The sequence below is a fragment of the Suncus etruscus genome, chromosome 4 (genome assembly GCF_024139225.1).
Source record: "Suncus etruscus isolate mSunEtr1 chromosome 4, mSunEtr1.pri.cur, whole genome shotgun sequence".
Classification (NCBI taxonomy): domain Eukaryota; kingdom Metazoa; phylum Chordata; class Mammalia; order Eulipotyphla; family Soricidae; genus Suncus; species Suncus etruscus.
This window is the reverse complement of record NC_064851.1, coordinates 151,056,051-151,082,973: the sequence shown is the minus strand read 5'-3', so window position 1 is coordinate 151,082,973 and position 26,923 is coordinate 151,056,051. Positions and strand designations below refer to the sequence as shown.

Genomic DNA, 26,923 nt, shown 5'->3' with positions numbered 1-26,923 from the left:
AGGGTAACATATTTAGTGCCAGATATCAAACTATGTTTGACTGGATGCATGGCAAGCACCTAACTTCTTTTATCTGTCCAGCTTGAAAGTATCTTATTTTGAAATAATATCAGACTTACAGAAAAGTGGTAAAAAAAACAACAGTGCACAATTGTTCTCATTGTACCCGCGACTCAGTTTCCTATTCGGATATAGCATCTTACAATCCTTTAATGTAGCTACTGAGATCAGGAAGTTAACAAACATGATTAACTTACCTATAGAACTTCAGTCCTAAACTTAATTTAGTATCTTCTGTTATGTTTGGTTGTCTTACTTCCTTAGTCTCTTCCAGTATGTACTAATTCCTCACACTCTTTATTTATTTGCCACATCTGGCAATGCTCAGGGAGGGGTTTCTCCTGACTTTGTGCTCAGGAGAACCACTCCTGATTGTGCTCAGAGACCATATGGGATGCCAGGGATCAAGCCTGCGTCAGCCATGTGCAAGGCAAGTGCCTTACCCATTGTACTATCTCTCCAGACCTAATTAACTATACTTTTATATTTCTTTCCTGATTTTCACAGTATGGAAAATTATCTGGTAAATGATTATTTTTAGAAACCATTACAAGTTGAATCTTGCTTCATATGGTAAGATTGAGGTTATGAAATTAGCATGGCTGATATCTGAGTGAAATTTTGTCTGACTGCTGCATTATCACAGGAAAATATAATTCCAATGTAACTTATTAGTAGTAATGTTAACTCCTATTACTTGCTTTTAGTGGCGATTTTCTGAGAGACACCTTAAAGTTACTATTCTTCGCAACTAATCTATCTAAGAATTGAATGATTCTTTTGTTGTAGTTGATAATGATGAATTTCCTTTTTCCGTATTACTTCTATTTTCTTTGGTTGAAATTTTGCTATAGGGAAGAGCTATCCATTTATCCCACTTATTTATTTTATTTAAGAAACAACTGATATTATAGTGGCCATTAGACCACTAATATCTTTCAACTCTGAAATACATAGGACTGAAAAAATATTTTCAACATTTCATTGCTTTATTTTATTTTTTAATTATATCTTTATTTAAGCACCATGGTTACAGACATGTTTGTAGTTGGGTTGCAGTCATAAAAAGTACATCCCCTTTAACCAGTGTATCCTTCCTGTTACCAATGCGCCCCATCTCCCTCCTCCCCCACCCCCTGTTGTCTTCGAGACAGGCATTCTACCTATGATCATTATAGACTTGTGGATACTCTGTTCTATGGATTCTAATTTATTGCTATTATTTTATTTTATTTTTATTCAGAGTAACCCTTATTTAGCTCATGGGAGCTCCTTCAAATTGGCTCCTGTATACTTTTGATATGGCATCATCTTTTGGGTGATTCTTTATTTTCTGGTACCACAAAAGTTCCAGGTTATCTTGTATTATTACCCTTACTACTAATTATTTTACTACTAATTATTCTGTAAAGACCTAGCTTTTCTCATCGAATGGTGATTATAAATCAATATCTGGTATATGGCAGGGATTATTTTTGGTTTTTGTTTTTAGGCCACACCCATTGACTCTCAGGGCTTACTCTTGGCTTATGTGCTCAGAAATCACTCCTGGCTTGGGAGGACCATATGGGATGCCAGAGGATCAACCGCAGTCAGTCCTAGGCTAACACTTGCAAAGCAGACACCTTATCTCTAGCGCCACCACTCTGGGCCCTATGGTGGGGGTTTTTAACTGAGAATTAGTGAATTTCAGCCATGTGTGGATTTTAGAACATGTGTGCTCTCTTCCAGTTGTTTGTAGATTTTTTTTTTAATCAGAAATTAGGATTCCTGGTTTAGGATATCTAAAATATTTCAATGTATTCACATATATTTTATTTTTATGTGGAATTTTCTTTCTTTATAGGCATGTGGATATGTCAAATATGTCGCCCCAGGAAAAAAGGACGAAAACTTCTACAGAAGAAGGCAGCACAGATAAAACGGCGCTATGCCAACCCTATAGGACGTCCAAAAAACAGGTTAAAGAAACAAAACATGGTGTAAGTTGTACTTGTGGCAAGGTGAGGGGAGAAAAGGTTAGGGTCTTCTCTATAGTGTAGGATTCACTTATTTTCTTTATTAAGAAATATTTTATTGTTATAACTGGCACTTTTAAATTACCATGGCTAACATTTATTGAGCCATAGTTGAATGCCATGATACTGTTTCAAATGCTTTTTATGTTAAATCATTTTATTTTCACAACAAACCATAATATAGTATTTCTGCTACTCTTATTTTTCTAGGGGGAAACTACACATCATAGAGAAATTAACTTATACAAATTTATAATATGTTTTGAACTGACATTAAAACCCAGGTAGTCTTGCACCAGAGTATAGCAAAGAGAAGGAAGGAAACTTTGCTTTAGATTGCTTTTACAAAAATGATTAAAAACTTTATTGAGGCATTTTATAGATTTTTTATGTAATTTAAGTATTTATTAAGTATTAATAATTAAATTTAAATAATAATTAAATATTATTTCTTAAGTATACAAATCTCTAGATAGCTTCCACTGAGGCTGTAGTAAGGCCTATTAATATTTCCTGATGTAAAGTAATATTCTTGTTATGTGTTATTAGGTGGAGCAAGATTCAGTAGTTATGTCCTTTTAAAGCTCTGTAGTAATTTACTTTTGATATGTAAAATTTCTATAGACCAGTGAACCCCTTTATTCTCAAAACTGCCTGGTTACATAATTGAAATGAATGGACTTTAGGAACTTGGAAATATACAATAACTAATATTGTAGTTCATATTTTCCATTTTAAATTAATCTTTAATTTTTCTTTGATTTCTGACTTTCAGAAAATGATCTTTTTACATTTAGAAGTAAAAGTCATAATTTTAATTTGTGCAAGGTCTCAGGACTTTATATTTGGAGGGATCTTAGGTTCTCTTTGGCCTAACTCATTTTTATAAAGGAGAAAACAATTGGTATTTAGAAAGATTCTCCTTAGTTCAAGATAAATAACTACTAAGCAGCAGAATGATTTAGTTTGAACATATAATTCAAATGTGCCTCAGACTCTGGGCATGATACTTTTTACTATGAATGACTAAGTTTTCTGGAAATAATGTTTCTATCAGTATCCTCATATAACATTTCCAGTTTATAGAATATCCCACAATTGGAATATTGTTTAATATATAATCTTAAAAAAACAAGTTATAGGTTATTTATGAATTCTGTATTAAGTAAAAACCCTATGAATATTTATTTTCAGTAGTCAATCCTTTCCCTGTTTGATTCTTTAGATCAAAAGCTCCCTTCAGCAAAGTTCGAACTGGCCCTGGAAGGGGTCGGAAACGTAAAATCACCCTCTCCAGCCAATCAGCCTCATCATCAGAAGAAGGATATTTAGAACGAATAGATGGCTTGGACTTCTGCACAGACAGTAGTGTCCCCTTGAAGTTCAACAAGAAAACCAAAGGGCTCATTGATGGCCTTACCAAATTCTTCACTCCTTCCCCTGATGGGCGGAAACCTCGAGGGGAAGTGGTAGATTACTCTGAGCAATATAGAATCAGGAAAAAGGGCAACAGAAAATCAAGCACTTCAGATTGGCCCACAGGTAAAGTTTTGTTCTTATAGAAACAAAAAATATTCCAAAACTACATTATTTGAAATGAACTTAAAATAGTAAAGAAAGTAGGATAAAAATGTATTGGGAGTTATAGTGTAAAAGATACGATTGTCTTATGTACTGCAAGAGAATTTAACTTTGGTTTATTTTCAGTGAATATTGCATAACTGTTTATATTCTCTTTCTCATTTTTGGTTTTAAAAATTGACATGACAGAAAGTCTTCTTCATCCAAAGGATCCTCTGTATGTGCTTTCCTGATCGATTTCAACGTAGCAATCAGTTTTTAAACATTCAAAAAAGATTTTATTTTATTATATTGAAATCATTGTGATTTTCAAAGTCATTCATAGTTGGGTTTCAAGCATTCAATGGATCAGGGCCAGTATTGACCTCCCTCCACCAATGTTCCCCAGTTTCATCCCATATCACACCCCTACATGCCCCCATCCTGCCATTGTAACAGGCCCATTTTAAGTTTAGATTGTTAATGTTTGGTCTCTTGAGTCCATTGTTGTTACCTTTGGCTTGGATATTTAATTCTGTCCTTTTTTAATACTACCAATGCACCTGAGACCACTTGGCCCCTTTTATATTTGGGGTTCTCCTCTTCCACTCAGTTTCTTTCCTTCTCCTCACTATATTCTATAGCTAAATAGTGTTTGAGACAACTACCATTTAGACCATTGCATTTCTTCATACAGTTATTCTAAAGACCACATATAAGTGATATCATTCTGTATTTATCCTTCTTCTGGCTTACTTCATTTAGCACATTTCCAGTTCCATCCATGTTGCTGAAAATTGCATGATTGCGTCATGCCTTACAGCTTTGTAGTATTTCATTGTATATATGTGCCAAATCTTCATGATCCATTTGTCTGTTGTTACACATCTAGGTTGATTCCAACTTCCAGCTATTGTACTGAGTGCTGCAATGAATTGCACTGTGCATACATCCTTTTGGATGAATGTTTTTCTGTCCTGGGAATAGATCCTCAAAAGAGGGATTGCTGGGTCGTATGGCAGCTCAATTTTGAGTTTACTAAGAACCTTTCATACTGTTTTCCATAGGGGTTGGCTCAGGCAGCATTCTCACCAGCAGTGGATGAGAGTTCCTTTCTCACCACATTCCTGCCAACAAAGGTTGTTCCCAGTATTTTGTGCCATCCTCAGTGGTGTAAGATGATATCTCATTGACGTCTTGATTTGAATTTCCCTAATGATAAGTGACGATGAGCAGTTTTTCATGTATCTATTGGCCATCTGTTGGTCTGTCTCAGAGAAGTGTCTGTTTATTTCTTCTCCCCATTTTTTAATGTTTTTAGGTTTTGTGTAGTCAACCTTTGTAAGTTCTTTATTCTAGACACCAAACCTTCATCTATGTTGAGTGCAAAATTTTTTCCCCATTTAGTTAGTTGTCTTCTAATTTTAGTCCGTGTTTCTTTTGCCATACAGAAACTTTTTTGTTTGATGTAGTCCCATTTATTCAGATTTGGTGGTGATAGCTCTTGGGCTCTTACATTGGCATCCTATCATCGAAGACTTCTTTGAGATCTAAGTCTTGGAGTGTTCTGCCAATTTTTTCCTAAATGAACTTTATGGATTCAGGTCTAATCTCAGAGTCTTTAGTCCACTTTGAATTGACTTTTGTATAAGGTGTGAGATATGAATCAGTCTTCAATTTCTTACACATGATTATCCAGCTGTCCCAAAACCATTTGTTGACGAGATTTATTGACCATATATTTGGGGTTTGTCACTGGATAATCTATTCTGACCCATTGGTCTGAAAGTCTTGTCTTTGTTCCAATACCATGCTGTTTTGATTGCTATGACTTTGTAGTAGAACTTCAAATTAGGTAATGAGATGCCTCCTAGTTACTAGTTTTTCAATATGGATTTGGCTATCCTAGGTATTTTATGGTTCTACACAAACTTTATAATTGATTGTTCTAAGTCCTTGAAGAATGTAGTCTGAGTATGAATAGGGATTGCATTGAACTTTATATGGATTTAATTTTATATAAACTACAATATGTAGTTTAGGTAAGATGGTCATTTTGATGATACTGATTCTTCCAGTTCATTAGCATGAAATGTTCTCCCATTTCCTTCAATTTCTTTCTGAAGTGGTTTGAGGTTTTTGTGGTATAGGTCTCTTACCTCTCTTTTTAGGTTGATTCCTAGGTACTTGATAGTTTGGACACTATTTTAAATGAGATAGACTCTGATCTCTTTCTTTGATTCATAATTTGTATAAAGGAATGCAACTGTGTATTGACTTTGTAGCTGGCCACTTTGCTGTATTGGTTTATTGTATCAGAACTTTTTTCTTTTCTTTTCTTTTCTTTTCTTTTCTTTTCTTTTCTTTTCTTTTCTTTTCTTTTCTTTTCTTCCCTTCTTCCCTTCCTCCCTCCCTCCCTCCCTCCCTCCCTCTACCCCTTCCTCCCTCCCTCCCTCCCTCCCTCCCTCCCTCTACCCCTCCCTCCCTCCCTCCCTCCCTCTACCCCTTCCCTCCCTCCCTCCCTCCCTCCCTCCCTCCCTCCCTCCCTCCCTCCCTCCCTCCTTCCTTCCTTCCTTCCTTCCTTCCTTCCTTCCTTCCTTCCTTCCTTCCTTCCTTCCTTCCTTCCTTCCTTCCTTCCTTCCTTCCTTCCTTCCTTCCTTTTTGGGCCACACCCAGTGGTGCTCAGGGGTTACTCCGGGCTATCTGCTCAGAAATAGCTCCTGGCAGGTGCGGGGGACCATATGGGATACCAGGATTCGAAACAACCACCTTAGGTCCTGGATCAGCTGCTTGCAAAGCAAACGCCGCTGTGCTATCTCTCCAGCCCCGTATCAGAACTTTTCTGTGGACACATCATGTCATCTGCAAATAGAGATAATTTGACTTCCTCTTTTCCAATTTGTATTCTCTTGTCTGATTGCTATTGCTAGAACTTCTAATACTTTTTTGAAGAGGAGTGGAGACAGTGGACATCTTTGCCTCTAGTGCATGACCTTAGTAGAAATGCTTTCAGTTTTTCATCATTAAGAATAATGTTGGTTGTGGACTTTTTATAGATAGCTGTTATATTGAAGGTTCCTTCCACACCTATTTTGCTGAGGGTTTTCATCATGAATGGGTGTTGTATTTTGTCAAATGCTTTCTCTGCATCAATTTTATGATCATGATGTTTTTATCCTTCCTTTTACTGATGTTGTATGATTTTGATTGATTTGTATATAATGAGCCATCCTTGCATCCCACTTGGGATAAAACCCATTGGTCATGGTGTATAATCTTGTTGATGTGTTGTTATTTTGGTATGCTAAGATTTTGTTAAGGTTTTTTGCATCAGTGTTCATCAGTAAGATTGGTTTGTAGTTTTCTTTCTTAGAATCTCTGTTAGCTTTAGGAATGAGCGTGAGGTTAACTTCATAGAAGGTATTAGGGAGGATTGCTGTCTCTTCATATTTTGGAAGGATCATAAAAGAAAATCTTTCTGAATGTTTGATAAAACTCAACTGTAAACCTGGCTGGCCCTGGACTTTTATTCTTGGGGAGTTTCTTAATTACTGTTTTAATTTTCTTACTTGTGATTAGCCTGTTTAAGCTTTCCACTTCCTCATTCAGTAATAGGATATATTTTTCCAGAAATCTGTTCATTTCTTCTAGCTTTACAGAGTACAGTTGTTTATAATAAGCTCTCATGTCATGAATTTCTTGGGGTTCTGGTATAATTTCTCCCCTTTTATTTTTGATCTGGTTTATTGAGTATTTCCCTTTTTTCCTTGTGAGTCTTGCCAACAGTTTGTATATCTTGTTTATTCTCTTAAAAAAAAAGGCTCCTGGTTTCATCAATTCTTTGTATTGTTACCCACCCCCCATGATCTTTGTTTTTATACCATTGATTTCTGCTCTGGTTTTCATTATTTCTTTTTTTCTGCTTGTGTTTGGATTCCTTTGCTATTGTTTTTCTAGATATTTAAGGTGTGCCTTTAGATTGTTGATTTTGTCTTTTTCTTCTTTTCTAATGTAGACCTATATTGCTATGAATTTCCCCCTAATTGCTGCTTTTGCTGTGCCCCATAGATTTTGTTAATTGTTTGTTCTTTATCACTAGTTTCAAAATCTCTTTATTTCTTCCTTGATTTTCTCTGTTGATTTCCAGCTGCTGTTGAGCAACGTGTTGCTTAGTCTCCAGGTGTTGAATTTTCTGCACATCTTCTTTTTACAATCAGTCTTGATCTCTATGGCATTGTGGTCTGATAGGGTGCTTGGTATAATTCTTATATTTCTGAATTTATGTAGACTTGTGTCCTAAAGTGTGTTCTATCCTATTATTCTCTCTGTACTTGAGAAGGCCCTGTATAGATTTAATAGTCCCAGCTCTTCTAGTTTCTCACTTAGGGCTCTTATATATTTGCTAGAGCTAGTGACTCTGTCCAATGGCGATAGTGGAGTGTTGAAATCTTCCACTACTATTACCTTTCTATTCATGTGTCTCTCTAGGTTTGTGACTTATATATTTTCCTGACTCTACCTTTGGTGCAGAAATGTTGATCACAGTTAGTACTTCTTGGTCTATTGTTCCCCTGATCAACAAGTAGTGTTCATCTTTATCTCTAAGTATTTTCTTAAAGTTGAGTGCAGTTTGATCTGATGTAAGTATGGCTGTCCCAGCCTTTTTTTCTGTTTTCCCATAAGTTGTATAATTATTTTCCATCCTTTTTCTCTGAGTCTGTGTCTATCCTAACCATCTAAGTGTGTTTCCTCTAGGAAGAGGATGGCTGATCCAACCCACTACTCTGTCTTTTGATGGGAGAGTTTAGTTCATTGACATTTAAGGAAACTATTGACAGAAAGAAATTGTACCATTATATTGTGTATGATTATTGCTCTTACAATTGGATATTTGTTCTATATATTTGATCTTTGAGAAGTTCATTTATAATTAGTTTGGTTAGCACAAATGTTGCAAGTTCTTTTTTGTCTGAGAATGTTTTTATCCCTCCCTACCAAATAGAGGTTTCTGGATAATGCACTCTAGGTTGAAAGTTTCTTTTCTTTCAGTAGTTTGAATTGTTTCAAAAGGGAGATCTGATTGATTCCTAAGTTCTTTTTCTTTTTTTTTGGTTTTTGGTTTTTGGGCCACACCCGGCTCAGGGGTTACTGCTGGCTGTCTGCTCAGAAATAGCTCCTGGCAGGCTCGGGGTGGGGGTGGGGTGGGGGAACCATATGGGACACCGGGATTCGAACCAACCACCTTTGGTCCTGGATCGGCTGCTTGCAAGGCAAACGCCGCTATGCTGTCTCTCTGGGTCTTAAGTTCTTTCTTTTATATTTAAAGGTTTTCTTCTCCATTAGTGCTTTAAAGAGTCCATCTCTCTCTTTGTTTTTTGCCATTTGGATTGCCATATCTTGGTGTTCTGTTAGGGTTTATTTTGTTTGGCACTCTATTTGCCTCTTGGTTTTCTAGAGCAGCTTTCCAGAGTTGGAAAGTTTCCTGCTATTATCTCCCTCACTACTTGTTCTTCCCCTTTCCCCTTTTCCTCCCCTTCTCGAATTCCTATAATTTGCAATGTTTTCTTTTGTCTTTGTTTATTAAGTACCTTATATTTTATTTCATTGTTTTGTCTCTCCTTTTTTATTTTTATCACTGCTGGCTTGTAATTTGTCTTCAAGTTCATCTATGATTCTCCACCCGTGTAATTCTGCTACAGTGGTTTCCTAACATGATTTTTAGTTCCTTCAGTTCAATTTGTTTGGATTCTCTCATCTTGTGAAAGAATTCTTTTGAGTTGCTTGAATTGTTCATCTATAGATTGCTAAATTTTGCAGGCTACTGACTCTTTGATTTGTTGCTAAAACAAATAGTAAGTGTTGATTTAAGATCCTTATCTATTAAAACTCTGGAGTTTTGGTGGGCTTGGAAATTTGCCAGGGTTCTCTCCATATCCCCCCTTGCAGTTGTCTTCCTTAGTTTTCCCATTATTCTTTGCATTTAGTGGATTGGATTGCTGGAGTTTTAAACTGTTTAAGAAAATGATCCATTGAATTGATTGTATAAAAGGTGACTAGAGATATATCTGCTTTAGAGCTTATTTTTTTAAGCGAGGTTACCTAAGTACGATAAACTATTGCAGCCAATTCATTGGTTTTTTTAACTGAGTTGTACATTTTCTAAGAAAAAGAAGTGCTAGGTCAATCTGCCTGAAATATCTATATAAATTGAATGTCTTCACTCGGACATGCTCACATTGGCTCATAATTCGGGAAGAGGAGGGTTGATGAAAGGGACTGGAAGGCCCCTCTCTCTGCAGACAAACCTGAGATGGGTGGAGAGACAGCAGGGAGGCCAGGAGTGATGTTGAGACATGGAAACAGCTTAAAAAATTTTAACATGTTTTATTTGAAAATTTTTGGTGTTTTTTCCTCCCTTTAGACTGCAGATAAGCTTATCTGAAAATGTTTAAGAAAATATGAAAGCCATTTAGGTTGGACTTAGGAAAAGTCTCATAAAAACAGTTTTTTAATTAATCACATGTACCATAAATGAATTATTAGATCTCCTCGAAAGTTTAGAGATGGAAATTATGCTTTGCTTTTAGGTTTATGAAACTTGTACCATCTGATATGATACAACTGAATGTATACTTTATCTGTGTTTGCATCCTTCCTTCACTAGAGGGCATTATAGCCTTATATAGCCTTTTTAGATTTCATATACATTTTAATTGGCAGTATTTTTAGTAATACTCCTTTTCCTTTTTCTAAACTAAGTGAAAAAGAATTTATTCATGCAATGTATTTGAAAAGAACTGTTACTAAGTGGTCTTTTTAGCCAGGAAGAAATCAGTTTATCAGCAGTAACATCTTGTAAAGGATAAAGATTTATATAATTTCCCAGTATTTCTCTTACTAATTTCATGTTTATTTGAGGAAGGTTTTTATTTAATTGATGCTTATTATTTCACATACTCACTCTGAGAATTGTCATCTGTACTCCTCAAGTTTGTGGAGTTTGTGCTTTAAAGGTTACGGCAGAACTTGAACATAATTAGTACTTAATATCACTTACAGCAGCCTTTTGAAAGATTATTTAAAAGAATGTTTTGGCCTTACGCACATTTTCAGAATCTTTGAAAAATTTAAAAGGAGATCCCAGATGATGAATATTATGTTTTTCTCTAGAATAAATTCATATTGCTGAAGATTGGAAAAGTAATATTTGATGTTATGTTTAAGTCATAGTAAAAATGTTCATATAATTTCAAGATAAATTTTATACTCTTTAGATTTTTCTTTTTTTTATTGTTCCTGTTAAACTTATCCCAAAGATCTATTGTTATCTTTTCACTTATTTTGAGGATATTTTTCATCTTCTGCTTATTTATTTTATGACTCTTTTCCAATTTTTTCTATTGAATGGAGTTGTTATGCAGCTCATCTTCCAGCTCACAATTCTGTTCTCAGCAGCTGTTGTTACTTTGTTGGTGAGGCTTTCCAGTGAGTTTTTCATTTTTCCTATCCTTTTTTTCTTTCAGTCCTGATTCTCTTTCATTTTTTTATTTTTTTGGGCCACACCCGGCGATGCTCAGGGGTTACTCCTGGCTGTCTGCTCAGAAATAGCTCCTGGCAGGCACGGGGGACCATATGGGACACTGGGATTCGAACCAACCACCTTTGGTCCTGGGTCGGCTGCTTGCAAGGCAAACGCCGCTGTGCTATCTCTCCGGGCCCGATTCTCTTTCATTTTTTAAAAAATTAAAAAAAATATTTTTGTTTTGAATTGGTTTTGGTTTGGGGGCTGTAATCAGCCATGCTTAGTGCTCCCTCCTCACTCTGCACTCAGGAATCACTCCTGAAGGGGATCATTTAGGAACTGGGGATCAAGTCTTGTTCAATCACTTTGAAGACAAGCACCCTATCTGCTTGTTATCTCTCCAGCCTCTAGTTTTGTGTTTCTAAAATTTGTCTTTAGGCTACCTTTGGCAGGACTGAAGAGTTTTATTCTTCCTGACTCTGCTAGGGGATCACTCCTTGTGTACTGGGAAGAGTATGTGATGCCAAAAATCCTAACTTGGAACTCATGCTCAACCTATTGGGCTCTCACTGCAGTCACCCCACCCCCCGCCCCGTGTGTGTGTGTGTGTGTGTGTGTGTGTGTGTGTGTGTGTGTGTGTGTGTGTGTGTGTGTGTGTATACGTGTACGTACTAAGTATAATTTTGTAACGAAGTTTAATTTGTCATGTAATATTTTAAGATGCTTTAGGACTTAATTTTATTGTAATACATAATGTTTATATTTAATATTTATATAGCAATTTCTTTAATGCTTCACTGTTAAATAATACTGAGGTCTTCAAATAAGAGGTCTTTAAGTGAAGTAGAGAATTGAGAGATTTTAGTTCATGTATTAAATAAGATTAATATTAATAACATAGTTCTTTACATGCAGACAATCAGGAAGGCTGGGATGGCAAACAAGAAAGTGAGGAACGACTTTTTGGAAGTCAGGAAATTATGACTGAAAAAGATATGGAATTATTTCGTGATATCCAAGAACAAGCACTACAGGTAAATTTCTTTATCCAGATTAGGCAGTCAAGCAATTTCTTTATGGTTGACAAATAAGATTAATTATATTGTGGGTATACTGGGGTGAGTTTGTAATATTTTTGTGTATGTACATAATTTTTTTTGTCAGGGTATTCCTTTAGTGCTAAAATGCCCGGGTTAATTAATTCAGGGAATAGTAAATGCTTCTGTTTCATTTCTCTGATATGTAGCAAGATCTAGATGGATATACAAAGAACCTTCTTTTATGATAGGCTTTAGAGATGCCAAAGTCATTGACAATATTTTTTCTTCAAGTATGAGTCTTAAGGTTGAGTATAAGTTATTAAATTTAAGTATAAAGTATAAATCTTAGTGTAATTTGGAGGGTATTTTCTTGTTTGTTTACTTTAGATTGATTTCCAGAGGTGTGTTAAATAATTTTTTTGAAAGGGAGTTTGGGCAGATAAGTTTAGGAACCTTTCATTTAGGCAGTCTTTTTTTACCCAGTTTTTTTAGTCTTTAATAATATTAACATTTTTTGAAGTATGCAGTCATTTATTTTGTAGATTGTCCATTGTATTGTGCATATTTCATTATGATTAGATTCAGGAGAATACTTTTGGTAAAAATAGCAGAATTGATGTATCCCCCTTATGTGCATTTTATCTGTAGTCATGAAGGATTTATTTGTTTGATTGTAAGTGGTAATCTGGCATGCTTTTCTGAATTCATTTCTTTCCACAGTATAGTATGTTGTGGGAACATGGTTTGAGACCATGAAAACACATAATTTCTCATCAAATTGTTATTTTCTAGATAATTAGAACCCAGTGATAATTTATTTTCCTAATTTTTATTATAATAGTGATTTACCAAGTTGTTCAGGCATTAAATATTAAAATACCAATCCTACCAGTAGTGTGGCCTTCCTTTACTAATCTCATCTACCACCATAACCTATCTCTATGCAGGTACAGACAAATTTACTTCATATTGCTTGTTACAACACATAGGTAAATAGAATTATCAAAACTTAGATCAACATGGGTCAATTTGAAACAATTTTGTTATATCTCTCCAAGATGTCTAAGGATTTACAGGGCTGGAGTTGGTATTAGTTGAAAGTTATGTGTTACTGTTTCAATTCCCTGAGCCTGGTAAATTTCTATGTAACTTTCTATGTATTGGATTTTCTATAATACTACTAGGTTGGCAGTACTATGAAGTTTTCAGGTGTTGGCAAAGAGCTGCATAGTCCAGAATCTCTAGGTCTGAAACAAATTTGGTGGCAGTTTGATGAGTTTAAGTCTTGGAGCTGTTAAGGTATGGTGTTGGGTTGTGTAGTTCATGCAGAAAGAGGAATCTGTGCCTTACTCCATCCCTACCCCCTTTTCTGAGTGTGCCACAGAGGTGTTAGCCTGGACATGGCTACGAGGCAGCCACTATTCTCTTTTGCAGGGTGGTGGGAGGGAGGAGGGGAACCTGCACAGACTTGTTGATACTAAGGGGATTTTTTTCCTAGCTCTGTGCTCAGGAATCATTCCTGGTGGGCTCAGGGGTTGGGGGTGTGGTAATCAAACCTGGTCACCCATGTGCAAGGCAAGAGCCCTACCCCCTGTGCTATCACTCTGGCCCCATTATTTGTTGGGAGAGCTTGGTGGAGGAGCCTGGCCGTTTATCTACTGGGAAGATGGTGGCAGGGTAGATGTGGAGGTTTTGACCAAAACCCATTCCAAAAAGAAAGACCCAGAATTTTTAGCCCTGTTAGCCAGTCTCACCTGAGAGGATTTAGCTGCTTTTATTATTTGATTTCAGTTGCTGAGCTGGATGTTTCTATTGGAGGGTGTAGGGTATGGTGTTAGGCTGCTGTAGTCCACATAAAAAGAAATCTAGTGCCACCTCTTTCTGAGAGAGCCACAGACATATTAGCCTGGATTGGACTACCTGGAAATTATTGGCAGCCATTATTTTCTTTTGGAGCTTGGTAGAGGAGTTGAGCTGTTTTTATCTACCCCAGTTATAAATCTTGCCTGAAAGTATTACTTTGTTGGTTGCTGAATTGGTGTTTTTTTTGTTTTTATTCTTTTTTAGTTTTTTTTTTTTAATTGATATTTAGTTATTCTCAGCTGTGCTCTGGGCTAACTTTTAGCTCTTCATTTAGGTGCTCAGTTGACTATATAGGATCCTGGGGTTCAAACTCAGGTTAGATGTATACAAAAGCTCTATAACTATTAAATTAGTCTTTATTACTATAGTTAGGTAGCATGTTGACAGTAGTAGTAATGTTTATGATCTTGTTGTATACCACAAAGCTACCACAAAGTACACAGCCTAAGTGTCCAAGAACCTCACTAGTGATCTAACGTAATTTCTAGTCCACCTTATCATTTTCCCTCCCTGTTAAGTAATCTCAATTTGGGTTTCATCCATTTGATAGAATCTATTTCTATATTTTATTTTTCTACATACCATAGATGAGTATTTTATTATCTTCCTTTTGACTTATTTTGCATGTCAGGCCATGCATGTTGTAGTATACTGCATGATTCAATCTTGAAAACAGTTTGTTTTTGCTGTTAATTGGCATTCTACTATAAAAGTTTTTTCTTCTCACCATTTATTTTGTTCAGATTTACAGATTTTTGTTTTATAGTTGGTAATTATTTTTATTTCTATCCTTTGACATATCTCTTGCTGTTTTGTTCAGTTTTTCAAGATAGAGAACATTTACTGTCATTTTAACTTCTACCTTGTTGAGTGATTGAATGTGTGTGTGAGAAAGGGAGACAGAACACTATTTGACTTTTTGGTCATTTTAAAAATTGAGATATATTAATTTCAAGCCATGACATGTAAGTTGGGTACTGCTATAGTTGTCATTCTTATTTGCTTTTGGCCATGACAATATGTTCTATAACCTACTATTCTATCATTTATCTATGAATTGCCTAATCTATAAATTGCCTAATTTACTAAGATTTCGGAGTAAATATTCTCTTTACTTATTTTACTGTTTCATTTTACTTTTGTGGGCTCAAAAAGGTCTTATCCTTAGTAAATCTCTGTCTTTTTCTGTGTCTCCTCTTTCTCTTTATACTACTCTCTTCTTTCTAGAATTCCTGTCTCAGTCTCAATCTCTGTATCACCTATACATCCTAGTAAATCTCAGTAAATCCTCATGGTCCTACCTTTAAAATATTTACTTACCATTTCCAATTTTACATCTGGAGTCAATGGTCTTCAACCAGCTATTAGTGCCAGTCTGCAAATGTAGAAAAGTTGAAAACTCTGGTCTACTAGCTTTTTTATAACTACTGGTCTGTGGAATTATATGCAGGACAGGTACCTTTCATGGGTTCTAAAAGGATTGAAGAAGACTAGTCCAAGCCAACATCATTTCTTAATATTATAACAACTACATAATCTTGTTGTATCTGTTTTTGCCTGTCACACAACATAGAACAGAACTCTAGTCTCTTTCACACAAGGGCCAAAGTAAATGTTCTAATATTTGTTGTTTTCAGGCCATTGGTCGGGCACTTCTTCCATTGCAGTATTAGGGTAAGGCAGCCCTCTGTACAACATTTTGTGGCCCACGGCTGGCCTTCAAATATTGCAGTATTCGCGATTATTCGCTTACCGAATAAACGCAAAAAAATTGCATTAAACATTCGCATACCCTGAGCAGTTCCGTTCGGGGTATGCAAATGTTTAATGCAATCTTTTGCAATTTTTTTCTTAATAATGCAATTTTTTTATTGCAAATATTCGGTAAGTGAATAATTGTGAATACTTTGCGCCTAGTGCAGACATCATTTCCGCTGCTCCTGCCCGCTGTCCCTTGCATTATCGGAGGCCAAAGGGAGAGAGGGTAGAGAATTTTATTACAGAATTAGATTTTGTCATACCTTCATCATGACTTCATCAAAGCCTGCAGTGAAGAGAAAGATTGATGATGAGCACAGACAATTTCAGGAAAAGTGGGAGACGCAGTATTTCTTTGTTGAGCATGGGGGCATCCCCACATGTCTGATTTGCTCAGAGAAAGTTGCAGTGCACAATACAACATTATTCAACTAAACATGCTGAGGAATGTACAAAATATCAAGGAAATGAGAGCCAAGCGGGTTGCCAGTCTTAAAGCATGTCTAATGAGGCAACAAGATTTCTTCAAGAAAGCAACCAAAGAGAATGTTGCATCAGTTGAAGCTAGTTACATGGTTAGTGAGATGATTGCTAAGGCAGGGAAACCATTCACAGAAGGAGAGTTTGTTAAAAAATGCATGTTACAGGCTGCAAGTATTATCTGTCCGGAAAAGAAAGGTCAGTTTAACAAAATCAGCCTTTCTGACAACACTGTGACAGAGCGCATTTCTGACATGTCAAGTGACATTTATCATCAACTGTGTGAGAAAGCCAAATGTTTTGATGCATACTCAGTTGCTCTTGATGAGGGCACAGATATAACAGACACTGCGCAGCTCACTATTTATGTCCGTGGTGTTGATTGGAATTTTGAATTGACAGAGGAGCTGCTCACAATAATTCCAATGCATGGCCAGACCACCGCTAATGAGATATTTCGGCACCTGTGTGATGCCATTGAGAATTCAGGTTTGCCATGGAAGAGGTTTGTTGGGATCATAATGGATGGGGCGCCATCGATGACAGGGAGGAAAATGGACTGGTGGCACTTGTTCAAAAAAAACTTAAAGAGGAGGGTGTAGAGAAGGCCATTGGTCTTCACTGCATTATCCATCAGCAGGCTCTTTGCAGTAAATGACTGCCGTGTGACAATGTAATGTCTGTTGTTGTGAAATGCATCAACCAAATCAGATCCAGGGGATTAAAGCACAGGAGGTTCCGTGCTTTTTTAGAGGAGATGGAGTCAGAATATGGAGATGTGCTCTATTTCATTGAGGTACGTTGGCTCAGCAGGGGAAATGTCCTGAAAAGATTTTTTGAGTTGAGAGAAGTGAAAGCCTTCATGGAGAAGGATGGGAATCCTGTTTCTGAGTTGAGTGATCACAAATGGCTCATGGACTTAGCTTTTCTTGTTGACATCACACATAAGCTGAATGTCGTAAACAAGATGTTACAAGGCCCGGGGCAGCTTATCAGTGCTGCCTATGACAACGTGAGAGCATTCTCCACAAAACTTGTGTTATGGAAATCCCAGCTCTCTCAGACAAACCTTTGTCATTTCCCAGCATGCAAGGAACTTGTGGATACAGGCATAACATTCAGTGGTGAGAAATATGTTGATGCTCTTTTTAATCTAGAGAAGGAATTTGATCACAGATTTGCAGACTTCACAAAGCACAGAGCCACTTTCCAAATTTTTGTGGACCCCTTTTCCTTTGATGTGCAAGATGCCCCTCCTGTGCTTCAAATGGAGCTCATTGACCTGCAATGCAACTCTGATCTCAAAGCCAAGTTCAGGGAGATTAGTGGAAAAGCAGACATTGCATGGGTAATTTTTGAAAGAATTGTCCCCCAGCTTCCTTGAGCTTTCCTGAATGTTCAAGCGCACCATGTGCCTTTTTGGGAGCACATATTTGTGTGAAAAGTTATTCTCCACATTGAACTTCAATAAGTCAAAGTACAGGTCTAGACTTAATGATGATCATCTTCAAGCCATACTGAGGGGCTCAACTGTTTCCTCTCTAATGCCAGATGTGGTTCAGATTTGTGAGAAGAAGTGCTGTCAAGTCTCTGGCAGCAAGGAATAGGCAAAAGATGCCATGTTCAGAAGAACTGTTCATGATCTTCACTCAATGTTCTATTCATGTTCATAATAAATAATTAAAACTGTTAATTATGATGTTTGAGGACTTTTTTTTTTTTTTTTTTTTTTTTTTTTTTTTTGAAATCCCTTATGCGGCCCTGCCTCACCCTGACTTTGCCTCCTGTGGCCCCCAGGTAAATTGAGTTTGAGACCCCTTGGGTAAGGGGTTTACTCTTGGTGGTGTTTTAAAGGACTGTAAAGTGCCAGTGATTCAAGATAGGCCTCCTGCATGTACAACATGTTTTTTTAGCCCTTTGCATTAGAGCAAGGGTCCTCAGACTGTGGCCTAGGAGCCACATGCCACCTGCCAAGGACATTTATCTGGCCCGCCAGATATTTTTGCCACTGCTGCCTGTCTTGCTTAGCAGCCAACTCATCCCGAGCCATAGTGCATGTGTGTGGAAAGTGACTCTACTCTTTCTCTCTGTCTCTTGACTTTTCCTTTCAGTCTCAGGCAGGAGTCCTCAAGCTATGGTTTGTAGCCCACCACTGTTCATAGTTCTTTTTTTAGACTGTAGTCCAGCCGCCTACTGGTCTGGGGGACAGTGAATTGGCCCCCTTTTTAAAAAGTTTGAGGACCCCTGCATTGGAAGATGAACAGTAAGGCATATTTGCATTAAGCTTTCTTTCTCCTAAATGAGACAGTCTTAAAAAATCTGTAATAACAAATGTAGAAGTAATCAAAAATAAGAATGCCGTCATAAATTATGATAAGAACTTTATGATCTTTCCCTCAAAAAAATCACACCAAATAAAAGTGAAGAAATAGCTGAGGATATAGAACATTAGCTATAAGTGCAGTGGGAAACATAGTAGGATAGATTTACATTGAGTTATTTACCTTAGTGACCATTTGAAAATTCTATTGTAATTAGCAAAAGTACAAACAGGGAAACCACTTTTAATTTTTAATTTTTTTTTACTGAAACCATTGTGATCTACAAAGTTTTCCATAATGGGGTTTCAGATATACATTGTCTCGGGGCCAATCCCATCACCAGTGTCAACCCCTCCACCAGTGTTCCGAGGTACATCCCATGCCACTACCTTCAGCATTCTGCCAGCTTAAAAGGGCCATTTTAAGTTTCAATTGTTAAAGTTTAGGTTTCATGATTACGTTCGACTCTGGCTTGGATATTTAGTTTTATCCTGTTGTAACGCCACTAATGCACCTAAGACCACTTGGCATCTAGCTTCCATCCTTTGATATTTGTGTTTCTCCTCCTCCACTCAATTTCTTTCCTTCTTCTCACTATACTTTGAGGCCTAGAGTGTTCGTGACTTCTGCCATTTAAACCATTGCTTTTCTTCAGTCAGTTATTGTAAATACCACTTATTACTGATATCATTCTGTATTTATCTTTCTCATTTTTGTCATTTAACTTGATATCTTCCAGTTCTGTCCATGTTATAGCAAATTGCATGGTTGCATCATTCCTTATAGCTATGTAGTATTCCATCGTAGATATGTACCATATCTTCATGATCCACTTGTTTGCTGTTGAACATCTAGGTTAATTTTAGTTCTGAGCTATTGCTGTACTTAGCTATAGCAGTACTGAGTGCTGCAGTGAATAGCAGTGTGCATACTTCTTTTTGGATCAGTATTTTTCTGTCTTGGGGATACCCAAAAGCGGGATTTCTGAGTCAAATGACAAATTGATTCTTAGTTTACTGAGAATCCTCAATACTGTTGAACCCTCAATAAAGTTGGACCAGACAGCATTTCTACTAGTAGGGAGGAGAATTTTTTCTCTCCACAGCCCTGCCAACACAAATTGTACCCCGTATTTTTGATAAGTGCTTTTTTCACTGGTGTAAGATGATGTATCATTGCCATCTTGATTTGGATTTCCTTAGTGATAAGTGATAATGAGCATTTTTTTCATGTCCTGTGGCCATCTGTTGGTCTTCTTCAGAGAAGTGTCTGTTCATTTCCTCTCCCCATTTTTTGATTGGCTTTTTAGGTTTTGTGGGGGGAATTCACTCATATAAATTTTTTTCTTATATCTCATTGAAAGATGAAGCTTAGAAGAGAGACTTGGCATTTGAGCGGGAAGGAGTGTATTTAGAATGTATAATGTGGACGTATATACACATATAGAATATATATATTACATTTTAAAATTTTTCCCTTGGAGGTGGTCCCAGATCATGGAGTGGTTAGGATGATTTGGCACAAATGTGGCATTGGGGATTAAAACTTAACACTTTTCTTGAGCCTTTTATTATTATTATTATCATTATCATCATCATCATCATCATCATTGTATTGTTATTATTTTTTTGACACTGGTTTACAGAGTTAGTCATAATACAGTTACTTCTGGCATTTAATATTTCAAAACCAGTCCCACCACCAATGTAACATTCCCTTTACCCTGCTCATTAGTTTCCCAATCTTCTTCAAACCTGCCCCTTGACAGACATGAATAGTTTACTTATTTTTACTTGGTACAACTATATGGATGGTAAAGAAATTATTGGAAAAAATGCATTAAAAGCAAACTTGAAAATTGTCATATCTTACAGTGGGGGTCTTATGTATTCATTTGAGCATTCTGTTGATTTTGTTTTCTGAGGTCATGCGACTTCTATGATCATTTCGCATCTAGTTTGGTATACTACTTGGAAATAAATATTAAAATTATGGGGGTGTCTTGCAGCCGCATAAGTGGCCATGCAGTCTACAACTTTGAAGATCTGTGGAGCTGGGCCAAATGAGCTCACTTGGTGACAGCTGTGGTTTGTAGGTCCATCAGGGGTCCCAGTGCAATCAGCTGCGAGGCTAGTACACCCATGAGAATTTTCTGCTAGTTGGGGCTCTCTTTTGAGAGTTAGGTGACTGTGGCATTGGCTGCTTGTGCAGACTTGTCAGTAGGCTCTGGATCATGAGCATGGGTTCCAGGGCCTTCTGGAAGTACGAGGCACAGGGCAAGTGGCCCATCTTGTCTTCACAGCTCCCTGGAGATGTCAGCCCCAAACTGGCAGACTGAGGGTTCTTTTTGTTTTTTTGGGGGGCACACCCATTTGATGCTCAGGGGTTACTCCTGGCTAAGCGCTCAGAAATTGTCCCTGGCTTAGGGGGACCATATGGGACGCCGGGGGATCAAACCGCGGTCCTTCCTTGGCTAGCGCTTGCAAGGCAGACACCTTACCTCTAGCACCACCTCTCTGGCCCCTTAAATTTTTAATTCTTATTTAAGCACCATAATTACAAGTATGATTGTAGTTGGCTTTCAGTCTTAAAGAGAACACCCCCCTTCACCAGTGCAACATTCCCACCACCAATGCCCCCTCCCTCCTTCCCCACCCCTTCCTGTATTTGAGACAGGCATTCTACTTATCTCACTTATTAAGATTGTCATGATAGTAGTCAGTGTAGTTATTTCTCTGACTGCACTTATCTACTTATCTCACTAGAGGTAAGGTGTCTGCCTTACAAGCGCTAGCCAAGGAAAGGACCACGGTTCGATCCCCCGGTGTCCCAAATGGTCCCCCAAGCCAGGGGCAATTTCTGAGCGCGTAGCCAGGAGTAACCCCTGAGCATCTAACGGGTGTGGCCCAAAAAAAAAATTGTCATGATAGTAGTCAGTGTAGTTATTTCTCTGACTGCACCACTACTCTTTGTGGTGAGCTTCATATTGTGAGCCGGTGGAGGGTTCTTTTGAGTCTTTTCTTTTTATTTTATTTTATTTTTTAACTTTCCTCCCCATTCCCTTTAGTCTTTTCTTAAGCCACTGATCATCTTCCAGGATCTTCCTCTCTAAAGAAGATCCCTAACAGCAGAGCTATCAAGAAGCCCTAGCTCTCGTGGATGGCATCAGATTTGAATTCATTACCTTACACTTCCAGGCAATTTCCTTAAGGCATTGAATCATCATTCAGATGCCTAGAATATTAGTAGACTATGATATGTACTGGTAGTTTGAAGGAATAAGAGATGTCTGATTTTCTGAAACCACTTTTTAAAATGACACCTGATTTTCTGACAATATGAAGAAACGGTGACATTTCTTGTTTTGTTTTATTTTGTTTTGTTTGGGGGGGTCCCACCAACCATTGGTCATGGCTTACTCCTTGCTCAATTTTTGTATTATTCCTATTCATCTGGAAGACCATATGTGATGCAGGTATTGAACCTGCATTGGCTATATACAAGGCTTACTCCTTTTACTATCTTTCCAGCCCCAATAAGAAGTAGAATCGAAAAGGTCTATTTATCTAAATAGGAATGTATAAATAATAATTATTCTCGGAGTCACTTATTTCTTTTTACTAGTGTAGTAGGTTTACACATTGACATTGACAGCAATTTATTTAGGTAAATTACATCTAAGTATGAACCACTGGTGGTTTATACCAGCGTCGGCTTGTATAACATTTTGCAGGGAAATTTTATCACAGCATCTTTATTGTTAACTAGTAAGAGATAAGTGATAAAGGAGGTATTTTTAGAATCTATCTAACCAATAATCAGTTACTGGATACCTTTTTTCTAGAAACCATTTTTATTTAAGCACCATAATTACAAGCATGATTGTAGTTGGGTTTCAGTCATAAAAGAACACCCCCCTTCACCAATGCAACATTCCCACCACCAATCCCCCCCACCCTCCTTCCCCACCAAGGAGCTACAAGTAAAATAAAACAGCTGTCATTTTCCAAAATATATGATCTATTAGAAAAATTGAAAAGTAAATATGATAATTGGTCTAAGTATATCATGAATAATTAAATTGTATGTGGTTTGTTAATCTAATCAAAGAATTATTGAAAGAGCTAAATTTTTATCTAAAATGATCATTAATTGTTTTGCTTTTCAATTTCAGGTGAAGTATGAATGCTATTTCTTGGTACTGGTATCCATTATAATTTTCTGGGTAATATGTCCATCAATACTGTGAACTCTTCTATAATAGAAATAGAAAATTTTAATAGGGTAGCATTTATTCTAAAGTTATGTTTCAACAGTTTTTATTTTGGGGTCCATACCCAGTGATGCTGACGCTCAGGAGTTACTCCTGGCTTGGGGGACCATATAGGACGCCAGGGGATCTAAACGAGGTCAATCCTAGGTTAACGCATGCATAAGGCAAGGCCCTACCACTTGTGCTACCATCCCGGCCCGTCAACAGTATATTTTTGTTTTTTGGTTTTTTATTTGTTTGCTTTTGTTTTGGGGTTACACCCAGTGACACTCAGGGGCTACTCCTGGCTATGCACTCAGAAATTGCTTCTGGCTTGGGGGAATTTTATGGAACACTGGGAGTGGGGGGGTGGGGATCAAACTGCGATCCGTCCTAGGCTAGTGTGGGCAAGGTAGACACCTTACTGCTTGCACCACCGCTCAGCGCCCCCCCCCCCCAGGTTCTCCCCCCCCCACCCCCCCGGTGTTTTTATAGCTTAAAAGTTTTTGTATTTAGGGGCTGGAGTGGGAAGGGTGTTAGCCTTGTACACCGCGGACCTGGATTCGATCCCTGGTTTCCCGTTTGGTTCCAGAGCCAGCCAGGAGTGATTCCTGAGTGCAGAGCCAGTAGTATCAACAACAACAAAAACATTCTTTGCATTCAGATTATTCTGGTACAGCGTAACAGTTATCTTGAAATATGCAGAATGATTTTTACTGTAAAATATTACAAGAGAGCAAGGTCTTTCTAACTCTGCTTAGAAATTATTCCTAGGGGTTGGAGAGATAGCACAGCAGTGTTTGCTTTGCAAGCAGCCGACCCAGAACCTAAGGTGGTTGGTTTAAATCTCTGTGTCCCATATGGTCCCTGTGCCTGCCAGGAGCTATTTCTGAGTAGATAGCCAGGAGTAACCCCTGAGCACCGCCGGGTGTGGCCCAAAAACCAAACTCTCCTCCTCAAAAAAGAAATTATTCCTGGGGTACTTGGAGAATAATTTAGTATGCTGGGGATCAAATCTGCTAAATAGATATGTGTCTTTGCCATCCAGTTGAGTGTGTGTATATATATATATATATATATATATATATATATATATATATATATATATATATATATATATATGCAAATAACTGAGGCCAAGTGGCTATTGAAGGTGTCCCTTTACTTAAGCCACTCTCTATATTAAAAGAAAGCAATATTGGCACGAAAGAGATAATACAAGTTTTTAGGCACTCACCTTGATATGGCTAACCTGAGAAGAAGACCCCAGAGTTTTTAGCCTGAAAACCAGCATACCTGAAATTTTTTACTACTGTTTAGCATCTCTGCAGAGTTTAGTTTTGAACCAGTGAAGTTGGGCCATGGCTGCAGAAGTTTACTGTTTAATGTTGAGAACGGATAAAATAAATATTGTTTAGCAATATTTTGGAAAATAAGGAGAAAACTGGGATAAAGGATTAATTTATTAAAAATTTGTTGGATTAAGTACTGTCTAGTGTTGGAGTGGGAAGTTTCTATTTAGATAAAAAACAGAATGAGCTGAAGAAATGAAACATATAGACTGGGGTGCAGGGGCGATCTTATGTTGGAGAGGGAGACTAGCATTCCAGATAGGGAAACAAAATCTGAATCTGAATTAGAGTTTGTCGTGATCAAGGAAATAGAGAGGCCAGTCTTGGTGACCCAAGAGAGTAGAAATTAGGTGATGAGATCAGAGAGGTCATGAGCGCAGCCAGATTTTTGTGTCTTAAGTCATTATTATATGGACTGGTTTTTACTCTCTGTGAGATAGGAGTACTTGGAGGATACCTATAAGCAAAGAAAGATAGGGGGCTATAATGATAGCACAACAGATTGGATTTTGCCTTGCTTGCGGCTGACCTGAGTTCAACTATATCTCATATGGTCCCCCAAGCAATGCCAGGAATAATTCCTGAGTGCAAAGCCAGGAGTAACCCCTGAGCAAGGCTGGGTGTGTCCCAAAGGAAAAAAGAGTTATTAATACCTCATATAGGTTTGGCAGTTTTTATGACCCCTGTGTAGAAAATTGAGGGAAAAAATATAGAACAGAGAGTATTTAGGAGCCTAATAATTCTCATAGAAATATCTAACTAAGTAGTTGACATTACTACTAATAGTAGTAGTGGTAGAAATGGAATTATAGTTCGAGATAGTTTTAAGGGTCATGCATTAGAATACACTGGTAGCTTAGAAGGCAGTGAAAGCAGAGTAAGAATGACCCCACACAGTTGGAGGGGGAAGTTGGCCATTTATAGACATGGTCAGAATATAGGACCATATTTGGGACAGGCTGGGAGGGTTAAGTTATGAAATCTTTTGGACATGCTATAAGTTTGAGATTTCTGAAGCAGACATAAAGTAGGCATTAAATATAAATGTCTACAAATATTAGGTCTGGGCTAAACATTTCAATTTAGGACTGTTGAAAAATGGTAACGGGAAAGGAAAAAAAAAGATTTTGAATAGTACGAGGATATTCATACTTTTGATGACTGGAGAAACTGAGACCATATGGCTAGTAAAGTGGGGTGGGGTAAGGGACCAAGAATTCCTCAAACCTTAGAGATTATGGTTCTTTAAAATCAAAGGAAGAAAATTATCATTAAGGAATGAATAGAAAGTTCTACAAAAGGGTGAAATAAACTAGACACTGAAAATTGACCTTCAAATCTAGTAATATGACTGTTGAGAAACAAATTTTACAATAGAAAGAGAAGAGTGAAAATAATTAGAATGTGTTCATGAAGTGAAAAGAAATGCATTAGATGGTTATTCTTGAGTTACTTATACAAAAGGCAGCAGAGAAATAAAAAACATGTTTTGGAGATATGGAGGGCAAAAGATGATGTATATCATTCCCAGTAATGGGTTATTTGCTAATAAGATTAAAATAGTAGAAGTTTGATGATCTATGAGAAGGTAAGATTGAAATATCTTTGAGTAGTTAAGAGACATAATTACTGGGGCCAGAGAGATAGCATGGAGGTAAGGCGTTTGCTTTTCGTGCAGAAGGTCATTGGTTCGATCCCGGCATCCCATGTGGTCCCCCGAGCCTGCCAGGAGCAATTTCTGAGCATGGAGCCAGGAGTAACCCCTGAGCACTGCCAGGTGTGACCCCCCCCCAAATAAATAAATAAATTAAAAAAGAGAGAGACATAATTACTGCACATTGACTAGCTTTTGATTGGAAGCAGAAACAACAGACATAATAAGAAAAGGCAAGAGTATGGGGCTCAATGGGTAGATATGCAGATGCTTCTGTGGAAAGCTTTGAAAATGCCCTTTGATTGTTTCTAGTTTTATAGAAGTAGGCAAAGGCATCAATAGAAAGTGAAGATGGGGGAGCTATCTCAAATGGTAAAGCACACATCTTGCATATACAAGTTCCTGTGTTTGATCCCTAGTACAACATGTGCTCTCAGCACTGTTGGATGTAGCCTTGTGATCCCTGTCCAAGCAACACAACATTACCCTATATCATCTGGCTTAAGCACTGAATTATTTGGCCGCCAGTAGTGGTCCTACTGGAGCCCTTGTTCTCTAACTCTGCTAGGTATGGCTACTGCTAAAATTTTTTGAAGATAGGGTAAAAAAAGTGTTGGAGGCTTTTATTAACAGGAGGAAATGTCTTTGGAGAGAATTAAGGAGAGTTAAGCTGAGTAAGGAATAAGGAGGTACTTGGGGTTTATTTAAGATTACTATTTATGAGACCCGAGAGATAGTAGGGCAAATAAGGCTTGGCTTTGCATCCTGCTAACGTGGATTCAGTCCTTAGCATTCAGTATGGTTCCCTGAGCCCACCGGGAGTGATTCCTGAGTACAGAACTAGGACTAACCCTTGCGCAACACCTGATGTAGCCCCACCCCAAATCAGACAAACCCCACACTATACCCCAAAAAGATGATTGATTATGAATTTTAAGATTTACGTATTCTGGAATACTACTTATAGTATTCTGAGTATTAGTACAGTTCAGTTCAGTTCTTTTTCTTTTTTTTAACCCATGTTCAGATATAGAAGATGATAG

General features: G+C 37.5%; 1 protein-coding gene across 1 annotated transcript in view; it reads left to right on the top strand.

The window, feature by feature from the left end:
• KAT6A (lysine acetyltransferase 6A) overlaps positions 1-26,923 on the top strand; it is a 138,350-nt gene that overhangs the window by 75,894 nt on the left and 35,533 nt on the right. Inside the window, exons 6-8 of the mRNA XM_049771792.1 lie at positions 1,907-2,042; positions 3,304-3,620; positions 12,076-12,194. Of these exons, the coding sequence (XP_049627749.1) occupies positions 1,907-2,042; positions 3,304-3,620; positions 12,076-12,194 (572 nt within the window). The remainder of the gene's footprint in view (positions 1-1,906; positions 2,043-3,303; positions 3,621-12,075; positions 12,195-26,923) is intronic.